At 43.7% G+C, this 21,531-nt stretch overlaps 1 protein-coding gene and 1 pseudogene across 1 annotated transcript; one reads left to right on the top strand and one right to left on the bottom strand.

Annotated features, from left to right (window-relative positions):
- Positions 1-223: 223 nt before the first annotated feature.
- Positions 224-8,080, bottom strand: LOC133062121 (WW domain-binding protein 11-like). The gene is made up of 2 exons (XM_061150739.1): positions 8,073-8,080; positions 224-1,176 (listed from the first exon to the last, which is right to left on the bottom strand). The coding sequence occupies exon 2, from the start codon at positions 1,142-1,144 to the stop codon at positions 224-226; it is 921 nt and encodes a 306-aa protein (XP_061006722.1). The 5' UTR covers positions 1,145-1,176; positions 8,073-8,080.
- On the top strand, positions 1,276-3,615 carry LOC133064547 (protein enabled homolog; annotated as a pseudogene).
- Positions 8,081-21,531: the final 13,451 nt, after the last annotated feature.

Genomic DNA, 21,531 nt, shown 5'->3' on the forward strand with positions numbered 1-21,531 from the left:
ATGTTATTAGCAGCACTGCTTCAATAACCAATTTATTTTGCATGAAATACCCTCTCTTTTATATGCAGTAAATTCTGAACAAGGCTAAACTTTAGGATATTCCTTGAACTGAAATTAAAAATACCCTGACAGTGAAAGCAACTCTTTCACCTAAGCTGAGTAAGAGCCTCTTTCTCCATGAACCACTGATGTGAACAGAAGCCTGATCTAGCATCCAAAGCTGTCACAGCAGCCCTTCCATCTCTTTCATGAAAGCCTCATAAACATCGTCCTTAGTCTGCACCGACATGGGAACAGATGGGCCAGATTTGGGCGCTGTTTTGGCAAGAGGCACAGCAGAATCATCCTCTGACTTTCTCTGGGGAGCAGCAGCAGCCCCTTTATTCTCCCGACTCACCCGCAGTGCGGTGGGCACGAATCGTGTGATCTCTGCCTTGGGATTAGTGATCTGTGGCTTGGCACTGATGGTTGCCGTAGCTTTCTTCTCGATGGTGGCTGCGCTTGTGTCATCCGCCTTGGGTCGTTGGATCAAGTTGGGGGGAGCACTTAGAACCCCCGGGTTGGGTAAGGGAGCTGGTGGGAAGAGCCCAGGTGGGGCAGGTCCAAGAGGAGGCACCAGAGGTGGGCGCATCATGCCAGGACGGGGTGGAGGGATACCTGCAGGTGCTGGGGGAGGTAGCTGTGGTGGGGGTCCCCGAGGAGGAGGGCCAGGAGGCAGACCCGGAGGTGGGCCTGGAGGAGGGCCAGGGGGCCGACCTGGTGGCAGGCCTGGAGGTAAAAGTTGGGGTAGAGGCCCTCGGAGCCCTGGCATTCCAGGTGGTCTCAGGAACGGAGGAGCTCCTGGAGGTGGTCCAGGAGGAAGGCCTGTAGGTGGTCCAGGTGGCCGTAAAGGTGGAGCAGGTGGCGGTCCAAGCGGAGGTGGTCCTGGCATGGGGGGTGCTTGTATCTGAGATGGAGGAACAGACTGTGGAGGGGCTTGCTGCTGGGAAGCTGCAGATGTGCCATCAGAGAGAGACTCCTCTTTGTGCTGCTTCTGTGACTGCTTCTCTGCTTCGGAATCATCTGACTCTTCATCGTCGTCCTCTGAAAACTCCTCGACTTCTCGGCCCTCCTCGGGGATTTCCTGCCCTGCCATTCGAAGCATCAGGGCTTGGAGAGGAGTCAGCTCTAGAAGGACTTTTTAAACAAACAGAAAGTATAGAGAACAAACAAAACAATGGAACAATACAATAAATGGAATGAAAAACACACTGGAAGGAATCAATAGTAGAGTAAATGAAGCAGAGCAGATTAGTGAGCTGGGAGACAAGAGTAGGGGAAATCACTATTGAGAAGCAGAAAACAGAAAGGAATGAGGACAGTTTAGGGAACCTCTGGACTGACATTAAGCACCCTAAGATTCACATTATAGGGGTCTCAGAATGAGAAGAGAGCGAAAGGGCCTGAGAAAATATATGAAGAGATAATAGCTGACAACTTCCCTAACTTGGGAAAGGAAACAGTCACCCAAGTCCAGGAAACAAAGAGAGTTCCAAACAGGATAAACCCACAGAATACACCATGACACACTAATCTAAATGACCATAATTAAAACTAGAAGATACTAAAAGCAACGGGAAAAGCAACCAGTAACATACAAGGGGACTCCCATAAGGTTATCAGCTGGCTTTTCAGCAAAAACTGCAGAGGAGAAGGGAGTGACATATGTTTAAAACAAAAACTAAACAGTATCTGTCAGGCAAGAGCTGCTGTAAAGACTTAAGATGGTGCCAGTAAAAAGTGGGTTCCAGCTGGTGGTTCCGCTGGGGTCAGCAGAGTTCAGATATATCATCATGTAGGCAACAACACATTCGGAGTGGTGGGCAGGAAGATTCCGGACCAGCATCAGGTCGTAATAAATTGTATTGTCCCTAAAGGGTTGAAGTACAATTGAGCTACAGAGATCTTCCATCCAGGGCAGGACACTAGGCAGGTGTACAGTCTCAACTTTGGCAGCAAAGAGGAGGCCAGTGTCTTTGCAAGTGCCCTGATGCATGTCTTGCTGCTGCTGCTGCTGCTGCTAAGTCGCTTCAGTCGTGTCTAACTCTTTGCCACCCCATAGACGGCAGCCCACCAGGCTCCCCCATCCCTGAGATTCTCCAGGCAAGAACACTGGAGTGGGTTGCCATTTCCTTCTCCAATGCATGAAAGTGAAGTCGCTCAGTTTTGTCCAACTCTTAGCAACCCCATGGACTGCAGCCTACCAGGCTCCTCCATCCACGTGATTTTCCAGGCAAGAGTACTGGAGAAGGGTGCCACTGCCTTCTCCAGATGCATGCCTTAGAAGTGTTGAATTCATAGAAACAGGGCCAACGTTGCTTCGGCTGAATTCTCAACTACCTGCCCAAGTTCACAATGGCCCATCATAATTTGGAAATTCAAAGAAGGCAGCTACAAGCCCAGCAACCGTAATAGGAGCTGGCGTGGGAAAGGCTGGAGAGAGGAAGAAGGAAAAGGGCGAGATTGAAGAGGGAGAGGCTGGGGAGGGAGCGACTGAAACAGGAGCAGCTGGAGAGAGAGAAGAGGGAACGTGGGGATCACCGGGAGCAGGAGAGAGAGCGGGAGAGGCTGGAGAGACTGGACCTGGAGAGGGGAGGGCAACAGCGGCAGGAGCAGCTAGAGAGGGTGCGCGAGCAGAGAATATCAAATGCCGCCGCCTCTGCCTCTGTGGAGAGTCCTCTGCTTCAGAGCCAGGCTTGCAGGCAGCCACTCAGGGCGTTGCCATGGGGCCGCCTGCACCCCCAACCACCCCTCCACGCCCCCCACCAGGTCCTGCCCAGCCATCAGCCGCACCCCCTCCTCCCCCGGGGTCCCCTCCACCCACTCCTCTTCCGTGCTCAGGGCCTCCACCTCCCCCACCACCCCTTCCTAATCAAGTACCCCCTCCTCCTCCACTCCCTCTTCCTGCTCCTCCCCTCCCTGCATCTCGATTTTTTTTTTTTCTTTCTGGGATTCACGTCTGAAGACAATCGCCCTTCAACTGGACTTGCAGCTGCAGTTGCTGGCGCAAAACTTAGCAAAGTGTCATGGATGGAGAATGCTTCTTTCCAAGCAGAGGAAGTTTGGTGTGAATTCGGCCTCATCTAAAGGAGATAACGGGTTGTGGAAATAGACCCCTTCCTCTAGAGGCTACTGATTTAGTAAAAGAAATGAGTGCCCTGCTGGCCAGGAGGAAAAGAAATGCTGAAAAGGGATCCACAGTAGAAAGAGAACAAAGAGAGGACAAAACCGAAGATTCAGAACCTGTGACTCCTAAGGCCTCTTCAATAAGTATGCCTGAGCCGACAAGAAAACCTTGGGAAAGAACAAATACAACAAATGGCAGCACACCACCTGTTGTTTGCAGATATGATTCTCCAAAGAAAAATCAGATCTTTTTGACCACAGGCCCTATGATTCATTCCACAGACCAAACTGCACCCTGGTCACAGGGCAATGCCAGCAGAGTCCAGATGGATCGCCCGGACTAGGACAGAGGAAGCAGGACAGTTTAGATGAAATGAGAAAAGAATTCAGCCAAAAGAAAAGCTCACTGATGCAATCAAGCCAGAAGTGAGCAAGTCAAATGCTGCCTAGGGAAACAAACTAAGGAGAGATAGGACTTTAGTCTGGAGAGAAACAAAAAACACCCTGCAATGAAACCTTTACATTTTGTGAGCTGTAAGATGATGGAGACAATCAGTTGGAAAGGAGGGAAAAACCAACCTACTTACATACTTTGAAAGCCTTCAGATGTTACTACTCTGGATGTTTCTCTCCCAGTTTGCTGCTTTTTTTTTTCCTGACCTTTATAGCAAGATGGCGGAGAAGGCAATGGCACCCCACTCTAGTGCTCTTGCCTGGAAAATCCCGTGGACGGAGGAGCCTGGTGGGCTGCAGTCCATGGGGTCGCTAAGAGTCGGACATGACTGAGTGACTTCACTTTCACTTTTCACTTTCTTGCATTGGAGAAGGAAATGGCAATCCACTCCAGTGTTCCTGCCTGGAGAATCCCAGGGACGCGGGAGCCTGGTGGGCTGCCGTCTCTGGGGTCGCACAGAGGCGGCCACGACTGAAGCGACTTAGTAGCAGCAGCAGCAGCAGCATAGCAAGATGGAAGACAATCGTATAGGAGTTCCTGTATCAGTTATGCAGAAAATTCAAAGCCCATCAGGTGAGATCACCGTGCAGTGAAATATTTTCATGTCAAGACAAAATCGCACATTTTCCATAATCCATTGCTAAAATAAAGAAGAGAGGGCTTCCCTGCCGGCTCAGTGGTTAAGAATCCGCCTGCCAATGCAGGAGATGGGTTTGATCCCTGATCCGGGAAGATCCCACCTGCTGTGGAGCAACTAAGCCCATGTGCCACAACTACTGAAGCCCGCGTACCCTAGAGCCCTTGCTCCGTAACAAGAGAAACCACTGCAGCGAGAAGCCCCAGCACTGCAACTCGAGTTAAACCCTGCCTGCTGCAACTAGAGAAAAGCTTGAGCAGCAACAGAGACCCAGCACAGTAAAAAATAATAAATAAAATTATTTTTTTTAAAAGAGAAAGACTTGAGAAGTTTTTTTCAGAGAATGTTGGTGAAGAATTTAGCAAGTTCCAACCACAACAAACAGTAGCCCCCACCTGCTGCAACTGGAAAAAGCCCACACACGGCAGCGAATACCCAGCACAGTCAGAAATAAATAACTAAATAAATTAAAAAATTTTTAGCAAATTATGCTATTGTAAGTGTTTCAGGTTTGTCTTCCTATCATATTTGATGTTGCAATAATAATTAAGATCAGCCCTATGTAGGTTAAGATCATAAAATATAGAATAAGTGGAACTGTATATGCTTTCAGAGGGTGATATTTATAAGAAAGTGTCCTAAAAATGATTTGTCCAGAGTGAGGAATTTTAGAATGATAGGCAGTCTCTCAAGTTTAGTCCTCATGCAATTTCATAGATTCAGGCATAAAATTCATCCAGAATTAAAAGATTTAGATGCCTTCCTACATTATTGCAGTGCTTTATCAAATGTATGACTCCTACAAATATGAACCAGTGGTCAAATGTAAAACAGTATATTGTAGGTTTGGGACTTCCCTGCTGGTCCAGTGGTTAACAATCGCCTTGCGATGCAGGAGACGAGGGTTCAGTCCCTGGTCTGGGAGCTAAGATTCCCATCTAAGCCTGTGAGTCGCAACTATTGAACCCGAGCACCTCAACTAGGAAGTCTACCACTGCAACTAAAGATCCTGCCTGATGCAATGGAGACCTGATGCAGCAAAACAAATAAATAAAAATAAAGTGTTTAAAAAGTATGTTGTAGATTCATTGTAAGTTTTCAACCTTTTTTAGATTTATGCACGTGGACATGTTTATAATGTAATTACAACCACCACAAAATTAGCTTTTTAAATTGCACACCGTACTGCATGTCATACTAATATGTAGTGACCTTTTCAAGGCCTCGTCATTGTTTAGTTGCTTAAGTCACGTCTGACTCTTTGTGTCCCCATGGACGGCAGCACGCCAGGCTCCTCTGTCCTCCACTAACTCCCGGAGTTTGCTCAAATTCACGTCCATTGAGTCGGTGATGCTGTCTTACCACCTCATCCTCTGCCACCCCTTTCTCCTTTCTCCTTTTCCCTTCAGTTTTTCCCAGGATCAGAGTCTTTTCCAATGAATCAGCTCTTCTGATTTTAGACTATAGAGTGGTTGCAAAAATAGTATTATACAAAGAGTTTCTGTACACTATTAATCCCTAATGTTAACATTTAACATAACCATAGTACAGTTACAAAAAATAGAATTAAAAATGGTACAAAACTATAAACCAGGTGTTTGCAAGCTTTTACTGTAAAAGGCAAGATAGTAACTATTTTAGATATTTGCCACTACTTTGTAACTCCAGCATTATAGCACAAAAATAGCCATAGACAATATGTAGCAAATGGGAGTATATCCAATCAAACTTCATTTCAAGGACAGGTGGCAGACCAGATGAGATCCATGGGCTGCGTAGGGGCTAACACCTGCAGAGCTGCTTTTAGATTTTAAGTTGAAATACTAGTAACAATGATGACAGCAATTAAGTTCACAGAAATCACTAGATAAAGGGAAAACAGTGAGGGGCTGTGCATACTTTTCTTTTAATAAATAAAATGAGACTTAGATGGTAAGAGAAGGAACTAGCTACTCTCCTTACCACCATGTGTGTGCCTGTATGTGTGCAAGCATGATAGTGTGGGCACTCAGGTGTGTGTGTATAATCCATTCTCTTTTCTTTGAAGCTTCTGAGATTAAAACAGGAGAAATCCTGTATGCTGCAATGATAGAGTTATTTTGAAAATTTAGGAAGTCAGAAATTTTCCAGGCCCTTCATCTTGATTTATGCTTGAGTTGTTTTGTGCCTTATTTGCAGGCAGCAAGTGTCAATCAAAACTGAAGATTGAACACGAATGTTCTTTTGCTTTGGGTGCACTTCCTTTTTAGAGTTTTTGGCTCTCTGCTATCTTTACCATACTGTTTCATTTAAATTTCCTACATACCACCTTCATTTGTGCAGTTGAAGTAAAATTGCAATAAGAAAATGTGGTTGTTAAATTGATGGGACATCCTCATTTCCCAGGAATCCAGGAATTATTGGGTTTTTCCCTATTTTTATCCATATTTTATTTTTACCTGTTCCCATCACATCTGTAGTTACCCAAACCAGTCAACTGTGTAAGATCAATTTAGTGGGAAACAGACTCTCATTTATGAAAGAATGTGCTGAGTCTTAGAAGAAAACATTGGTCTTACGTGGATCTCAATCTGGAATCCACAAATGCTAGTAAGTCAACTTTTAAATGTTTTAAAGTTAAACCCACACTGACATCATAGGAAATCCACTGAGAAATGTTTCTCTAGGCTGAACACCTGTTTCCCCTTAGTCTCCCCCAACAGAGCGTGTACATGTTATGACCTTGCATGCTCAGTCGTGTCCAACTCTTTGTGACACCCTGGACTGTAGCCCACTAGGCTACTCTGTCCACATGGGATTCTCCAGGCAAGAATACTGGGGCAAGGATGCCATTTCCTTCTCCAGGGATTCTTCCCAACCTGGAGATCAAACCCAAGTCTCTTGCGCCTTCTGCATTGGCAGGTGGGTCCTTCACACACTGAGCCACCTGGGAATCCCAGTGTATATGTTAATTAACTTCATTTTACAGTCACTGCTCTCCCACTAGTGTATGAAGATCACCTAAACTGTGTGTGTTGCATTCTGAATGTTCCTAGTTATGTATTAACTGCAAAAGATTTTCTGGGTTAACCTGTCACTTGAATTCTTTGGCTACTATTGAAGATGAAGTCCAAAGAACTCTTTTTTGCCCCCAAAGAACTCTTAAATGACATTCCTCTGGGGGCGGTTATTTTATAGAAATTAGCAACCAGCACCTGTATCTGTGCTGATCCCATCTGGGAGACAACTTGTAAAACTAAAGAATCATTTGATGCAACAGCCAACTCAGTGACTCAAAACCGAAGGTTAAGTTTAAAGAAAAACTAGAGGATGAAAGGCAATCCCGAGGGAACTCATTCTAAGCAATCAATCATTGTGCCTCTGTGTGTGCGTTGTGTGTGTGGAAGGCACTAGGCGATTGATTTGGGACAGGCTGGCAGGTCCCAGACAGCTCTCCTTTTTGGGAGACAGTGATCTGAGGGAGCAGAATCTGGCAAGAGGCCAGTAAAAAGCAGCAGTAAAGAGCTGGGGGCATTTATATTCCACCCCCTCTGGAGTCAAGGCTTCCCCGGTGGCTCAGCAATGAAGAATCCACCTGCAATGCAGGAGCTGCAGGAGACCTGAGTTTGATCCCTGGGTTGGGAAGATCCCCTGGAGGAGGGCACGGCAACCCACTCCAGTACTCTTGCTGGAGGATCCCGTGGGCAGAGGGGCCTGGGGGGCTACAGTCCATGGGGGTCGCAAAGTGCAGGACACAGCTGAAGCGACTGAGCACGCACAGTGGAGTCAAACCTGCAACTTGGGGAATTCCCTGGCTGACCAGTGGTTAGGACTCACCTCTCTCACTGCCAAGGGCTGGGGTTCACGTACCAGCATCATAGGCTTGTGGGACTTCTTCAGGACACGTAAGATGGAAACAGAAAGCTTACACACAACAGGAAAGGGGTCGTCTCACTTGATTCCGGTGAAGCAGTTCAGCTGTCTCTCACACTGCAGGCACACAAGGAAAATTCCGCCTTGGGTCCAGGGCAGCTGATCAGGCAATGCTTCTGTTGTCTCCTACTGGAGCATCCTTTCTGGCCTCAAACTGAGCCTGGGACTGTACCGGTTATGTAAATTTCATCACGAAGATTCTTACATCTTTGGATGATGGTTTTCATGTAACTTTTCGAAGTCCACATCTAACATCTTTAACCCGTTTCCAAGCTGCGTTTGCTCCTTTTATTTTATTTTATTATTATTATTATTTTTTTTGCATTTGCTCCTTTTAAACTTCAACCTGCAGCTTTCTTCTCACATCTCCGTAGATGCTGAAGAAAGACCTGGTATCTCAGCGAGTCCTCTGAATTATAGTTTTTGACAGTGAGCTGTCTCATTTTTCCTCTTATTTTCAACATTCATCAGAGCTCTCAGAACTTAAAAGTTCCTAAGAAGTGTTTGAAAGAATGACTAAAAGTGAATAAATGCACATGTACATTCTTAGAAAACTGAAATATTCTTTTTGGTGTGGTTGTAACATAAATGGGGCTTCCCTGGTGGCTCAGCTGGTAAAGAACCTGCCTGCCAACGCAGGAAACGTGAGACACGGATTCAATCCCTGGGTCAGGAAGATCCCCCAGAGGAGCAAATGGCAACCCGCTCCAGTATTCTTGTCTGGAAAATTCTATGAGCAGGGGAGCCTGGCAGGCCACAGTCCCTGGGGTTGCAAAGAGTGAGACACAAAGGAACACACACACAGACACACAGACACACAGACACACAGACACAGACACAGACACACAGACACACACAGACACACACACACACACACACACACACACACACACTTAAATGGAATTATGTTGCCATCTAGTGGTGAGGTGATGACTTCATTTAGAAGTAAAATGCAGAGTGTTACTAAGATTGTTGTTTGTACAGCATGTTTTATTTACAAATACTTTCATAGGAAAAATAGTTTTATTGCTTGACACTGTTATCTTGGTTTACCTTGGGAATGTCTTGATTTGCCAGATCACCACTAAGTAGAAGAGTATTATGAATTGAACTTCAAAGCAGATTTTCCTACACTAACTGAATAGCTATTCCTTCAAAGAAGAATTCAGTGGTTGAAATAAGCATGGGAAATGATGACAAAGTACAACATATTTCTTTCTTTCAAGAACTTTTCAGAGACATTAATAGGATAGTGTGCTTTGTAAAACTCCAAGAGGGCCTTACAAATGATGCGTTTCCCAGACTCTGTGCTCTTTTCATTGGAAGGACTGATGCTGAAACTGAAGCTCCAATCCTTTGGCCACCTGATGTGAAGAGCCAACTCATTGGAAAAGATGCTGAACCTGGGAAAGATTGAGGGCAGGAGGAGAAGAGGGTGACAATGGACGAGATGGTTGGATGGCATCACCGACTCAATGGACATGAATTTGAGCAAACTTCGGGAGATAGTGAAGGCCAGGGAAGCCTGGAGTGCTGCAGCCTGTGGGGTTGCAAATACTCGGACATGACTTAGTGACTGAACAACAACAAATACCCTTTAGAGGGAAAAACTCATTGGACCATTGTTCTGTGGGGAAAAAATTGGGGGAAATGCTGTATTTTCATTTTCCTCATATGTTAAAATATCCAGACTTTTCATTTTGTCGTGGTGGGTATGGGGACTTCTTGTTTGTATGGAAGCATCTTTGGGCTTACTGAGGTATGGGAAAATTCACTAAGATTAATTTACTACGTTTTATCAAAAACAGAAAGATTCTAAAATTTAAAAAAAACCTATTACTGCATAGTGTCTTCCTGACTACAAAGCCTGTTTTGGCCTTCATGTCCATGTTCTAGACACAGTGAATTCAAGGCACATTGTAAGGAGTCAGTAGTCATGCCTTACATTTATACGGATCCTAGCTAATTTTTCGGTAATAGTTTCTTTTTTAAAAAAAACAAACAAAAAACAGTTAATCCATTTTCAGCTGTGTTGGGTGTTTGTTGCTGCTCCGGCATGTCTCCTCTGGCTGTGGTGAGTGGGCTTCTCTCGGTGGGGTCTTCTCTTGTGGAGCTCGGACTCTGGGGCTTGTGGGCTCCCAGATTCTAGAGCACAGTCTCAATGGTTGTGGCCCATGGACTTAGTTACTCTGTGGCGCGTGTGCTCTTCCCAGATAAGGGATGGAACCTCTGTCTCCTGGGTTGATAGGCAGATTCTTTACCACCAATTGATAGGCAGATTCTTCCCACCAGGGAAGCCTGGTCATCATTTAATTGAAATTAGCATCATTTCACATTGACTACTTTTTACAAAATCTACTTGGGTTCTAGGAATGTGGTTTCCTGCCATGCGGACAGTTACTTTCATTAATAGCTGTTAGTGATAGCAGAATGACTTGGGATATAACCACATTGCAAATGACTTGAGATTTTCTATTTCTGCTCTTTTTTTTTTTTTAAATTATCTTTCACATATGTGTTGCCACATTAATCATAGCAGCTAAATTTCAAATTCCTGGCAGTAGCTTCACTTACCCTTTGTTTATTTAAACTTGCAGTCTTGACTGTATGCCTACATGTGCGGGTCACTGGGCTTAGACAGATTCCTGAGGGTATAGGCTCTTGCAGTCAGGGGTCTTGTCTGCCTCATTTTCTGTTGTATCACTGGTGCCTGGCACGGTGACCAGCACTTCCTCAGTGTTCATGAAGTATTTGTGGACAGAATAAAGCTTTCACACACTCAGGTTTTGAGACTCTCCTGACTGCAGCCACGAAATTAAAAGACGCTTACTCCTTGGAAGAAAAGCTATGACAAACCTAGACATCGTATTAACTAGACAGTATATTAAAAAGCAGAGGCGTCACTTTGCTGACAAAGGTCTGTATAGTCAAAGCTATGGTTTTTCCAGTAGTCATGTACAAATGTGAGAGTTGGACCATAGAGAAGGCTGAGTGCCAAAGGACTGATTCTTTCAGATCGTATTGCTGGAGAAGACTCTTGAGAGTCCCTTGGACTGCAATGAGATCCAACCAGTCCATCTTGAAGGAAATCATCCTGAATATTCATTGGAAGGACGGATGCTGAAGCTTCAATCCTTTGGCCACCTGATACAAAGAGCTGACTCATTGGAAAAGACCCTGATGCTGGGAAAGATCGAATGCAATAGGAGAAGAAAGTGGCAGAGGATGAAATGGTTAGATAGCATCAGTGACTCAATGGACTTGAGTTTGAGCACAGTCCTGGAGATAGTGAAGATCAGGGAAGTTAGGCGTGCTGCAGTCCATGGGGATCACAAAACGTTGGATATGACTTAGCAACTGGACAACAACAGCAGTTTAATAGAGAGACAAAGGAGAAATAACAGTAAAATATGCTAATTAATATAAAAGAGATATGTATCAAAAGGAGAAAGAGCATTCTAGGCAAAAAGTCTTAAAAAGCATGGAGAGACCTGGAGTAAGAAGGCTGGGCACCTTTTTCGAGAGCTTTTCCTTTCTTTTTTTTTTTTTTTTTTGAGAGCTTTTCCTTTCTTATCGAGGAGTTTCAGTTCAGTTTAGTTCAGTTCAGTCGCTCAGTCATGTCCGACTCTTTGTGAACCCATGAATCTCAGCACGCCAGGCACTCCCTGTCCATCACCAATCCTGGAGTTTACTCAAACTCATGTCCATCAAGTCGGTGATGCCATCCAGCCATCTCATCCTCTGTCGTCCCCTTCTCCTCCTGCCCCCAATCCCTCCCAGGAGGTTTACTTAAATGTCTTTTCTTATAACTTAGTGCTTAAAGTACTCTATGATACATTATCATTGTAGATTTGTTGTAATAATTTTATTGGATCTCAAACCAAAACTTTGTAAACAGAAAAAATTTTTTTGAAAGGTTGATCTGACCCCAGTATAGAGAACCTTAATATGTGTGGGCCTTGATCAAGCAGAGCAGACATCACTGTAGGCTTGGTAACTCATGGGGAAACCAGGCTGACATTGTAAGTTCTTAATAATTGCCCCAACATGCTGTCTAGAATTTTGAAATTCTCCCCAGGAAACCCCCAGAGCAGAGCCCTGCAGGAGAAGTTTCTTTTAAAAGCAAAATTGTGGAATAAGCGAAGTGTGTCGGTGACATCTCACTTCCCTTTTCATGATTTCTTTCTACCCACTTAGGAAACCACCATGATTTCAGATAGCAGGGCCTTCTAATGGCCTCTGAAAGCATAAAGTTCCCACCCAGACCTGATCTTCCTGGGCTTTGGATTTATCCTTGGGGACTGTATGGGATTTGTTTCCCATAAATTTCGATATGTTGTGATTCATTACATGCTTACTTAAATGTTAGTTTTATATCTTTGTAAGAGCTTGCATGTATTATTTAATTCACAAAAATCAGAAAAAAAAAGCCAAAAAACAACCCTTGCTTGAACCATCTATCCTGAGTTTTGCTTCTATGAAGTGTGCTGTGCCTGTTGAAACCAGCACTGGAAATGATCTGACGTAAATTCACCTGAGATGCCGATGATATAAAAGCTTAATAAATTGCCCTTCCCAGAGGTATGGGTCCTGCAACACACATCGCCTTAACCCACGGAGCATTGTCACTCTTTTCTCTCTTGCTCATCTTGCTAATCACTTGGGGGAGTCCTTTCCTACCTCATTGTTGTTTCAACATAGTCATTCAGACAGCTGCTACCAGTTGATGGGGATTGACATGTGATACATAATCAATTCACCATCTAATTCAAAGGGACTGTGGAATTGGAGGCATCAATAAGGAACCAGATATTTCGGCAGGCTCAACAGGGACAGTTAAGTCATTTCAATAAAATATGATTAATATTGAACTTCAAGACCAAGATCAAAGCTGATTCAGTACACGGGACTTTCCTGGTGGTCAAGTGGTTAGGGATCTGCCTCGCAATGCAGGGTTCGATCCCTGATCTGGGAACCGAGATCTCACCTGCCGTGCAGCCGCCAAGCATGCAGGCCGCAACTACTGAAGCCTGCGCACTCTGGAGCCCGAGTGCTACAACGAGAAAGTCCATGGGCCATACAGAATACTCCAGATGATGCAACGAAAATCACAGGGGCTGCAACTAAGACCCAACATTGCCAAATAAATAAAAAAAATTCTTTTTAAAAAGCTGATCCTGTAAAGAGTTTTATTTGCATGTACATGAAGCCCAGAGCTACTTTTTCCTGTAAAAGCACACACACAGTTAAGAATCTAGAGATTCAGCTTTCTAAGTATAGATTCTTATTTGAATCCAGATTCTTGCGAAGCTGCACCCACTTCAGATGCTCCTTTCTCCTTCCGTCCTTCCCCAGAACCTCGGGGGTGTCACGTCGTCCGTTGCTCTGAGACCATGGGCAGTGCCTACCAAGCTACCCACGTCTTTGCCTCTTCCACCACAAAATACTGACGACAGTTTATAACCATCAGAAGACATTGCCATCCGTCTAATTCTTTTCTTCTTTCATCTCCTCCCGTGAGCTCTCTAACTCGATCTCCTGTTCTATTCCTTCAAAGAGTAAAAGGGTTCAAACCATAAAAATAGAGTTTTAAGAAGTACGACCCCTTCCTCATTTTGCCTGCCAAGTTTCAATCTGGTGCAGGTGCTGACAGACGCTTATAGGCAAATAAGTTATTTCCATATCGCTCAGGAAGGACGTTCACTGACCTGAGTCAGGGTCAGGACTTTGATTAGAGGCTCTGGTTTGAGGTCAGAGGCCAGTGCTTTTCTAAATCCCAGACTTGAGTATTGTTTTAACTAGCTTTTGTCATCACCCAAATCCTGCAAGAATGTCTGGAAATTAAATAAGTCGAAAATGGATGACTGTAATCTTGGGCCTGGCAGAGCCTCTGCAGGCAGCCACACCGCACCCAGGGACTGTTTGTACTTCTCCTGCGTCCTCTAGAATCCTGCTTACGCATCAGTTTCTATTGAGTAACGGTGTGCGGAGCCAAGTCAGGAACGGTCAAGTTCCTTGTCTGCCTTCTTGGTCTGGTCCTGACACTGGCCCCTGACAATGCCAGGCTCGGGAACTATTTGTTTCTGAACTCCAGCCAAGAAGTCTAACAATTCTCTCCCTTCCTCTCCATCGCCCTCTTCATCCTTACCCATGCTAAGTCTGGGATTTTTCCTTGTCTAGAGACTATATAGGCAAGGAAATGAACTTTCTTGGGATATGACAGACCACTTAGCGGAGAATGTGCCCTTTGTTCTCATTTAAATGCCTTTTCCTTAAATGACATTTCTTAGGCTTCTGCAGATATATCCGCACTTAGCTACTTAATTTCTACAAGGTACCTGTCAGACACTGAGAAGTAGGGGCTGGAATTCCACTTTTTTTTTTTTTCTTTTCCTGATCAGGAAGCAGTGGCTCAGAAAGGAAAACTGATATGCCCAAGGACTTAGTCAAGCACTTCTTTTAGTTGTGTCTGAGTCCATTCTTTAATTTTATTTAAAAATCCTTTCAGCTTCCAGCAACCATGTCCAAGACAAAGGAAGCAAACACTTACATTTACTTAACAGAAAAAGACACAGGTCTGAGTGTTGACTCCAATTCCACCATGAGTCAGAAAATTTAATTTCATTTGGACACACCCAAGGACAGCCCAGCACGGATAAGCGTCAACAGGGAAATGGGTTCTACTTCCCACTGTTCACTTGCCACTTGACCTTGGGCAAGTCACTTCAGGCCCCTGGACCCCAGTTTCCTCATCAGTAAAGCAGGGCAGCTGAGTTTCACGATCCCTTTGATTTCCTTTCAGCTTCAAGAAGTCTTGTTGTTCAGTTGCCCAGTCACGTCCGACTCTTTGCGACCCCATGGACTGCAGCACACCAGGCTTCCCTGTCTTTCACTGTCTCCTGGAGTTTGCTTAAACTCATGTACATTAAGTCAATGATGCCATCCAGCAATCTCATCCTCTGTCGCCCCCTTCTCCTCTTACCCTCAGTCTTGTCTAGCATCAGCATCTTTTCCAATCGGTCACATAGGAAAAAGCTGAAATAAAGACATAAGGCTAAGACATCTCTAAGAACTCAGCCAAGCATCTACGTATAAAAAAACACTTTAAAAGAATAATCTCTGGGGGAAAAAAAAGAATAATCTCTGGTAAGTAAAAATATGTGTTCATTTTGACTTAGCAATTTCACTTTGGGGGCTTTATCCTGAGGAAAGAATCAGAGATGTGCTTCAAGATACAAGAATGACTATCACAGTGTTTGTCTGTTTTTTAATAAACTTTTAATTTTAGGATAGTTTTAGACTTACAGAGAAGTTGTACAGATAGTACAGTTGTTGTTTTAGTCACTAAGTCATGTCTGACTCTTTGGGACCCCATGGACTGTAGCCCGCCAGGCTCCTCTGTCCATGGGATTCTCCAGACAAGAATCCTGGAGTGGGTTGCCATTTCCCTCTCCAAGATAGTGCAGAGGGTTCCCATATAGTCCTCCTCTCCCATTTCCTTTATCAGTAATGTACACTAGTATACTAGAATACACTTATCACACCTAATGAACTAATATTGATACATTAGTAACTAAAATCCATACTTTAACCGTATTTCCCTACTTTCACCTTATTTCTTTTTCTTGTTCCAGGATTCTGTCCGGAACACCACGTTACATTTAGTTGTCACATCTCCCTAGGTTCCTTAAGATGGTGGGAGATTCTCCCATCTTTCCTGATTCTTGATGGCCTTGTTAGTTTTGAGAAGCACCGGTCAGGTGTTTTGTAGAATGTGTTGATTTGGGTTGGTTTGATTTTATTAAAAAAAAAAAAAATCATGAATAGACTAAGGTTCCTGGGAGAAAGATCACAGATGTGAGCTGCCTTTCTTGTTACATCGTATCAGGGGTATCCGCTGTCTACCTAATGTTTACCAATGATGTTAATCATATAGCAGGTAGTATTTGCCAGGTTTCACTGTGCTATTTTGCTTTGGCTGTGCCACATGGCTCGTGGGATCTTAGTTTCCTGAGCACGGATTGAACCCAGCCAGCCCCTCTGCAGTGGGAGTACGGAGTCTAACCACTGGGTCACCAAGGAGTTCCCTCACCGTGGTATTTTTTAATAATAAAACTTTTCAATGCTAGGTCTGTAGACTTCCTAATGGCAGGGACTCTGCCTGTTTCACTCACCACAATGCACCCAGTGCCAAGAATAGTTCTGATACATAGAGCACATAGTTCAATAGATAGAATTGGTTGAATGAGAAGAGATCTATTTAAATAAATTAATTTATGCAATAAGACAGAATACTAGCAGTCATCATAAATGTTTTGGTGATATGGATAAATGCTAGTGATAAATTCAGTGAACAAATAGGTTAAAAGCAGTCGCTATACATTGTATTTTCTATAAACTGTCCACAGCCGTGTGTGGGTAGAGGATTAGACTACTACTGTCAAAATGTTAACAGGGGTCATTAGTTACTGCTGGGTGGAAGGATTAGGGGGATTTAAATTTTCTGCCTTGTTCAATATTTTCCAAAATTTCAACAATAAAAATGAAGTTTTTCTGGAAATCAGAAAGAAACATACCACGAAAATGGAGAGAAGTTTAAACCTTCAGAAAGATCCTGGAGCAAGAAAAAACAGATGTTCCAATACAATGCCCAGCAACCACATTATTTAGTCATGTATTAGTATTTGTGAAGGAACTGAAATTAGTGGTGCAGCGCGTAGAGGGTGTTGTCCTCAAAATTCTGCAGTTTCTAGGAAACTAGGCACCATCTGTTTCTGATTTAGGGCATAGAGTTGCAAGATCATGCGCTGTATCTTTGTTACTCTCATAACAAATTGTTTAAAGTTAAAAAAAAAATAGAAAAGGAGCAAAGAGCGCAGAATACCAGAGTGAATGGCGTTATTGTATGGTTTGCTTTCTCCTCTCTGGGGCTTTGCATTTTAAAAACACATGTTGTGGTTTTTCTGTGATTATCTCCCCACTTCCTGCGCTGTGTCTCCCTTGCTGTAAATATCCTTTTGTAGGGTCATGCTTTGCTTGTATCTCCCATGCACTGTGTCTTCCTTCATATTTGCTAACTTTCTCCAAGCTTCCACTGTATTTTTTTTTTTTTTCTAATTTGTATGAGTCCAATGGTATTTATTTTATTCTCCAACAAGATTTTTAGAACCCTGGTTTCAGATCCTAGTTCCGTCTTTTATCAGCTTTGTGATTTGGAGAAAGTCGCTTAACCTCCCTGAGTTTCCCCCTTGGAAACTGGGGGACAATATTATGTACACACTGGGTGTGTTGCAAGGATTGAATGAGATTTAATGTAACTATGTAGAGGATCAATCCTAGTGCTAGTTATAAACAGGGCACTTCACCGTTGGTATCTGTTACTTCCTTTCCCCCTTCTATGCATGCTCTGTACTGTGTCTCTCGCCATCTTTCTAAAACACATATTAAAGGATCAAGTCCAAACTTAGGCTTTCAGGGTCCTTTTCAAATGAGACCTAATCCAGCTCATGGGCCTCACTGTCTTCCAGGAATGTTCTGTATCTGCATTACACCCCAGGCACATTGGCTGTTGCCTAAATACATGGCACTCTTTCTTCTCTGCTTGCCTTTACGCATGCTGTTTTCTGGGTCTGGAAGTCTTTTGTGCTCCTATCTAAGAAATGGTCTTTGTGAAGCCTCTGACAGCTTGAGGCCCCTCCGCTCCCCTCCAACCACAGTCATTTGTTCAGAACTTTATTACTACAACTCCTTATTCAAGTGTCTCTACCTGTCACTCACTCATGCAGCAGTCATCCGGCCCCTACGATGTGCCAGGCACTGAGAATGCTATTAATAGTTGAATTATAGATTCCATAAGTACAGGGGTCTTGTCTGATTTCTCCCTCCCCAGGGCTTAGCACAGGAGAAAAGCAAACAGTCAGTGTTTGTTTGTTCAATATCAAATAAAATGAGAGCATTTCGTTTTCAATCATCAAATCGAAAACCGTAACGCTGCCAAGTACTTCCTGGTTTGCCTTTTAAAGGCAAAGATAAAAGACACATATTTTCTTTTACATGTAACATATTGTTACGCTTTTTTTTTTTTTAAACAATTCCAGGGGGCTCAGAAATATTCCCTTGCTTTGAATGCTTTCCATCTGGAAAAGTTTAGCTAATTAAACCAAAGACTGCAGATGAGTTGGCCCCATTTATCTCCAAGGGATGAAATCTTTTTCTCTCCAGAGATTCTTTCTCAGACAAATACCAAGGGTCAGTGTTATTTTTAGTAACATATAGTTTTGAAAGTCTTAAAATTTTTTTTTGTCAATTTCTAAGTTTGGTAACACATACTTTAAAAAATCTTTTCATAAAAAATATTAAATTTACTAATAAACTCTAGCCCATACAGAAACATTTCTATCAACTCTAGATTATGTTGAATTACTATAGTGGAGGTTAAGTTAGCCATTAATCTACTAACAAGAAGTTAGAAAAAAATGCTTTCTCTTTCCTTTTTTTGGTAAATGCAGGATTCCTGCTGGTGAAAATATTCTGTGCAGACTGAGTGGTGCTTCAGAGAAAGTTATTATCATCATTTTGAGGGATTTTCAATTTTTGATGGTGATTTGTCACTATTTCTGTGTTTTCATTCTTGCCCCTCCCCTCTTCCCTTCTCCATCTTCTAATCTACAGCACAAATGAGCCTTGCTTTCTTGAATGAATTTGGATCCTCGTACACCCCACAGGACAATTATGAAAATCATGTGCCAATTACATGCTGATTTCTTTGAGGTTCAAAGTGAAAATGCTATAACTTCACACAAACAATAATTAAGAAATGGCCACAAAAGCTGAGTTTTGTTGATATAAATTAAAACAAAATTTTTTTTTCCAACTGGAAATAATTTGTCCATCTCCTGGGTTATATCATGAGCTTTAAACCAATGGGCCCTGATAGGGAAGAGCTACCTCAGGTTTTAGTGAAAAAGATACTGTGCAAACTTTGATAGTGAATAAACCAAATTTCAGGGCTAATACTGCCGTCTTTGACAGGCAATGTCAGCATGCACAGTGGATTCAACTGAATTTCATAAAAACTAAAAACCAGTAAAGAAAGTCAGTGTGGGCCCAAGAACCTGTTGAAGTTCATCTGGCCCTGTGTGACCGAGGCCCTCTATCATACCCCTGCCTGGGGCTGCCCTCCCAGCCTTTCTCAAGGCTGACCACCTCCTTTCCCATTCTTCTCCTGTGGGAACAAAAGGGCACCCCCCCCCCCCCCCCCCCCCCCCCCGCCCAAAGCCAAAGACTGGGGCGGGGGATGGCTGTTGAACTTCGTTTCCTTTTAAATTTATTTACTATTTTTCTGACTGTGTTGGGTCTCTGTGCTGCCCACGGGCTTTCTCTAGTTGTAGAGCTCAGGCTTCCCACTGCAGTGGCCTCTCTCGTTGCAGAGCCTGGCTCTAGGGTGCACAGGCTTCAATAGTTGTGGTGCACAGACCTAGTTGCCCCTTGGCGTGTGCAGTCTTCCTAGGCCAGGGATTGAACCCGTGTCCCCTACGTTGGAAGGTGGATTCTTAACTACTGGATCACCAGGGAAGTCCTAGCTGTGGAATTCAGATGACTGAGTTTAATGAGACACACAGGTTCTGTGGTCATCACAGTCCCAGATAATAGATTGGATCTAAGCCTTAGCTCTTGAGTAGTCTTTGACATTTCTGTTGTTGTTCACTTGCTAAGTCGTGTCCCGCTCTTTGCAACCCCACGGACGGCAGCACGCCAGGCTCCTGTGTCCGCCACTGTCTCCCCAAGGTTGCTCAAACTCATGTACATTGAGTCAACCACGCTGCCTAACCGTCTCATCCTCCTTGGCATTTTACAGTGTCCCAAAAGCCTGAGGGCCAGCGCTGGGTGCTGTCCTGGAGGTCATTCCATCCATCCTTCATTGCTGGGTGGTGTCAGAGGAGGTTACCCCAGTTTTGTAGACTCAGGTAGAAATATCGGTGCTTCTATCTTGGGCTTTGGTATTGTAAGGAGGATCCAGGCCATTCTTCACTATGCTTTGAGAAGATGTTATTAGGATGCCCGCCACTAAATTCCTTCGGAGTGATCCATGGGATCCTCAGTAGTGTTAGAACAATTATGCTGTGCCTGTGCAGTTAGTGTGTTTATCCTTCAGGGACCCTGTGTGTTTTGTAATTCATCATTTTTCTCTCTTGTGTTGAATACCAGGAGGCTCCGAGCCAACTTTTGTCTCATTGATAGCAAAGACTCCGTGTCTTGCATCTTACTTATACCTTTGCTTTCCCTCATGTTTCTTATTTCAAATTTATTTGATATTCCTCTAAGTGTTTGCTTCTCTGGTGGCTCAGATAGAAAAGAATTTGCCTGCAACGCAGGAGACCCAGGTTCCATCCCTGAGTCAGGAAGAACCCCTGCAGAAGGGAATGGCTACCCACTCCAGTATTCTTGCCTGGAGAATTCTATGGACAGAGGAACCTGGCGGGCTACAGTCCAGAGGGTCTCAAAGAGTTGAACACGAGTGAGTGACGAACACTTTCATAGTGTTTGCCTTTTTATAAGCAGCCTTAAAGTCTTCTTGCAAGAAAATAGGTTTCAGAAAATAATAAGAAATAAATAAGAAAATAAACATTTGTGGGTAGGAAAATTCAGAGAAGATTTCTTTCAGGCAACAAACCTTGATAGGATTTAGGACTGCCACCATACGGTATGGATTATGTTAGAAAAGTCAACGCCCCCTTGAGCACCATGGCATTGCCTATAGCATGGATAAATATGACCATGGATGTATGAATTACAGCTTCAGGGGTCATTGAATGAATGGAAAAGCAGGGGTATAGGAAGAGAATGTCTTAAGTTGATTGTTGAAAAAGATGAGATTCTCTTGCAGGAGAAAAACTCAAGTGACCCAAAGGAAGTGGTTCACAGAGGATGAAAACAGAGAGTGGTGACAGAAGGCTAAAGATGGCGACCCAGAGGGAAGCGGGGAGTGCCAGGCAGAAACTAGAAAAAATAAAAACAAGTAAATCCACATTTGTCGAAAGGCGAGTACAGAAGCCGTCCAAGCCAGGGTCACAAGCTCCCAGCAAAGTAGCTAGAATTTCTGCTGATGAATTGAAGGAAATTTGCAATAAGGAAAAATACACCCATCTGAAAAGAAATCCAGTTCATAAGGTCAGCCCAACCCAAAACAACATCAGTGAACAGGAATTTCATTCTCTGAACAATACCAATCTTAGCGCTACTGTGGCCAACTCATTCCTTTCTAAAGGGCGCACGGGTCACACCTATTTTTGTCCTGAAAATTCTACAGAGAACTTTTGAAAAGAGGCCTGCACAGTTAGGAATCCTCAAATAAAAAATGCGA

Source organism: Dama dama, chromosome 1, assembly GCF_033118175.1.
Source record: "Dama dama isolate Ldn47 chromosome 1, ASM3311817v1, whole genome shotgun sequence".
In the NCBI taxonomy this organism is placed as follows: Eukaryota; Metazoa; Chordata; class Mammalia; order Artiodactyla; family Cervidae; genus Dama; species Dama dama.

Bases quoted from the DNA above. Each gene is read 5' to 3' on its own strand.
- LOC133062121 (XM_061150739.1), bottom strand. From the start codon at position 1,144: ATGCTTCGAATGGCAGGGCAGGAAATCCCCGAGGAGGGCCGAGAAGTC.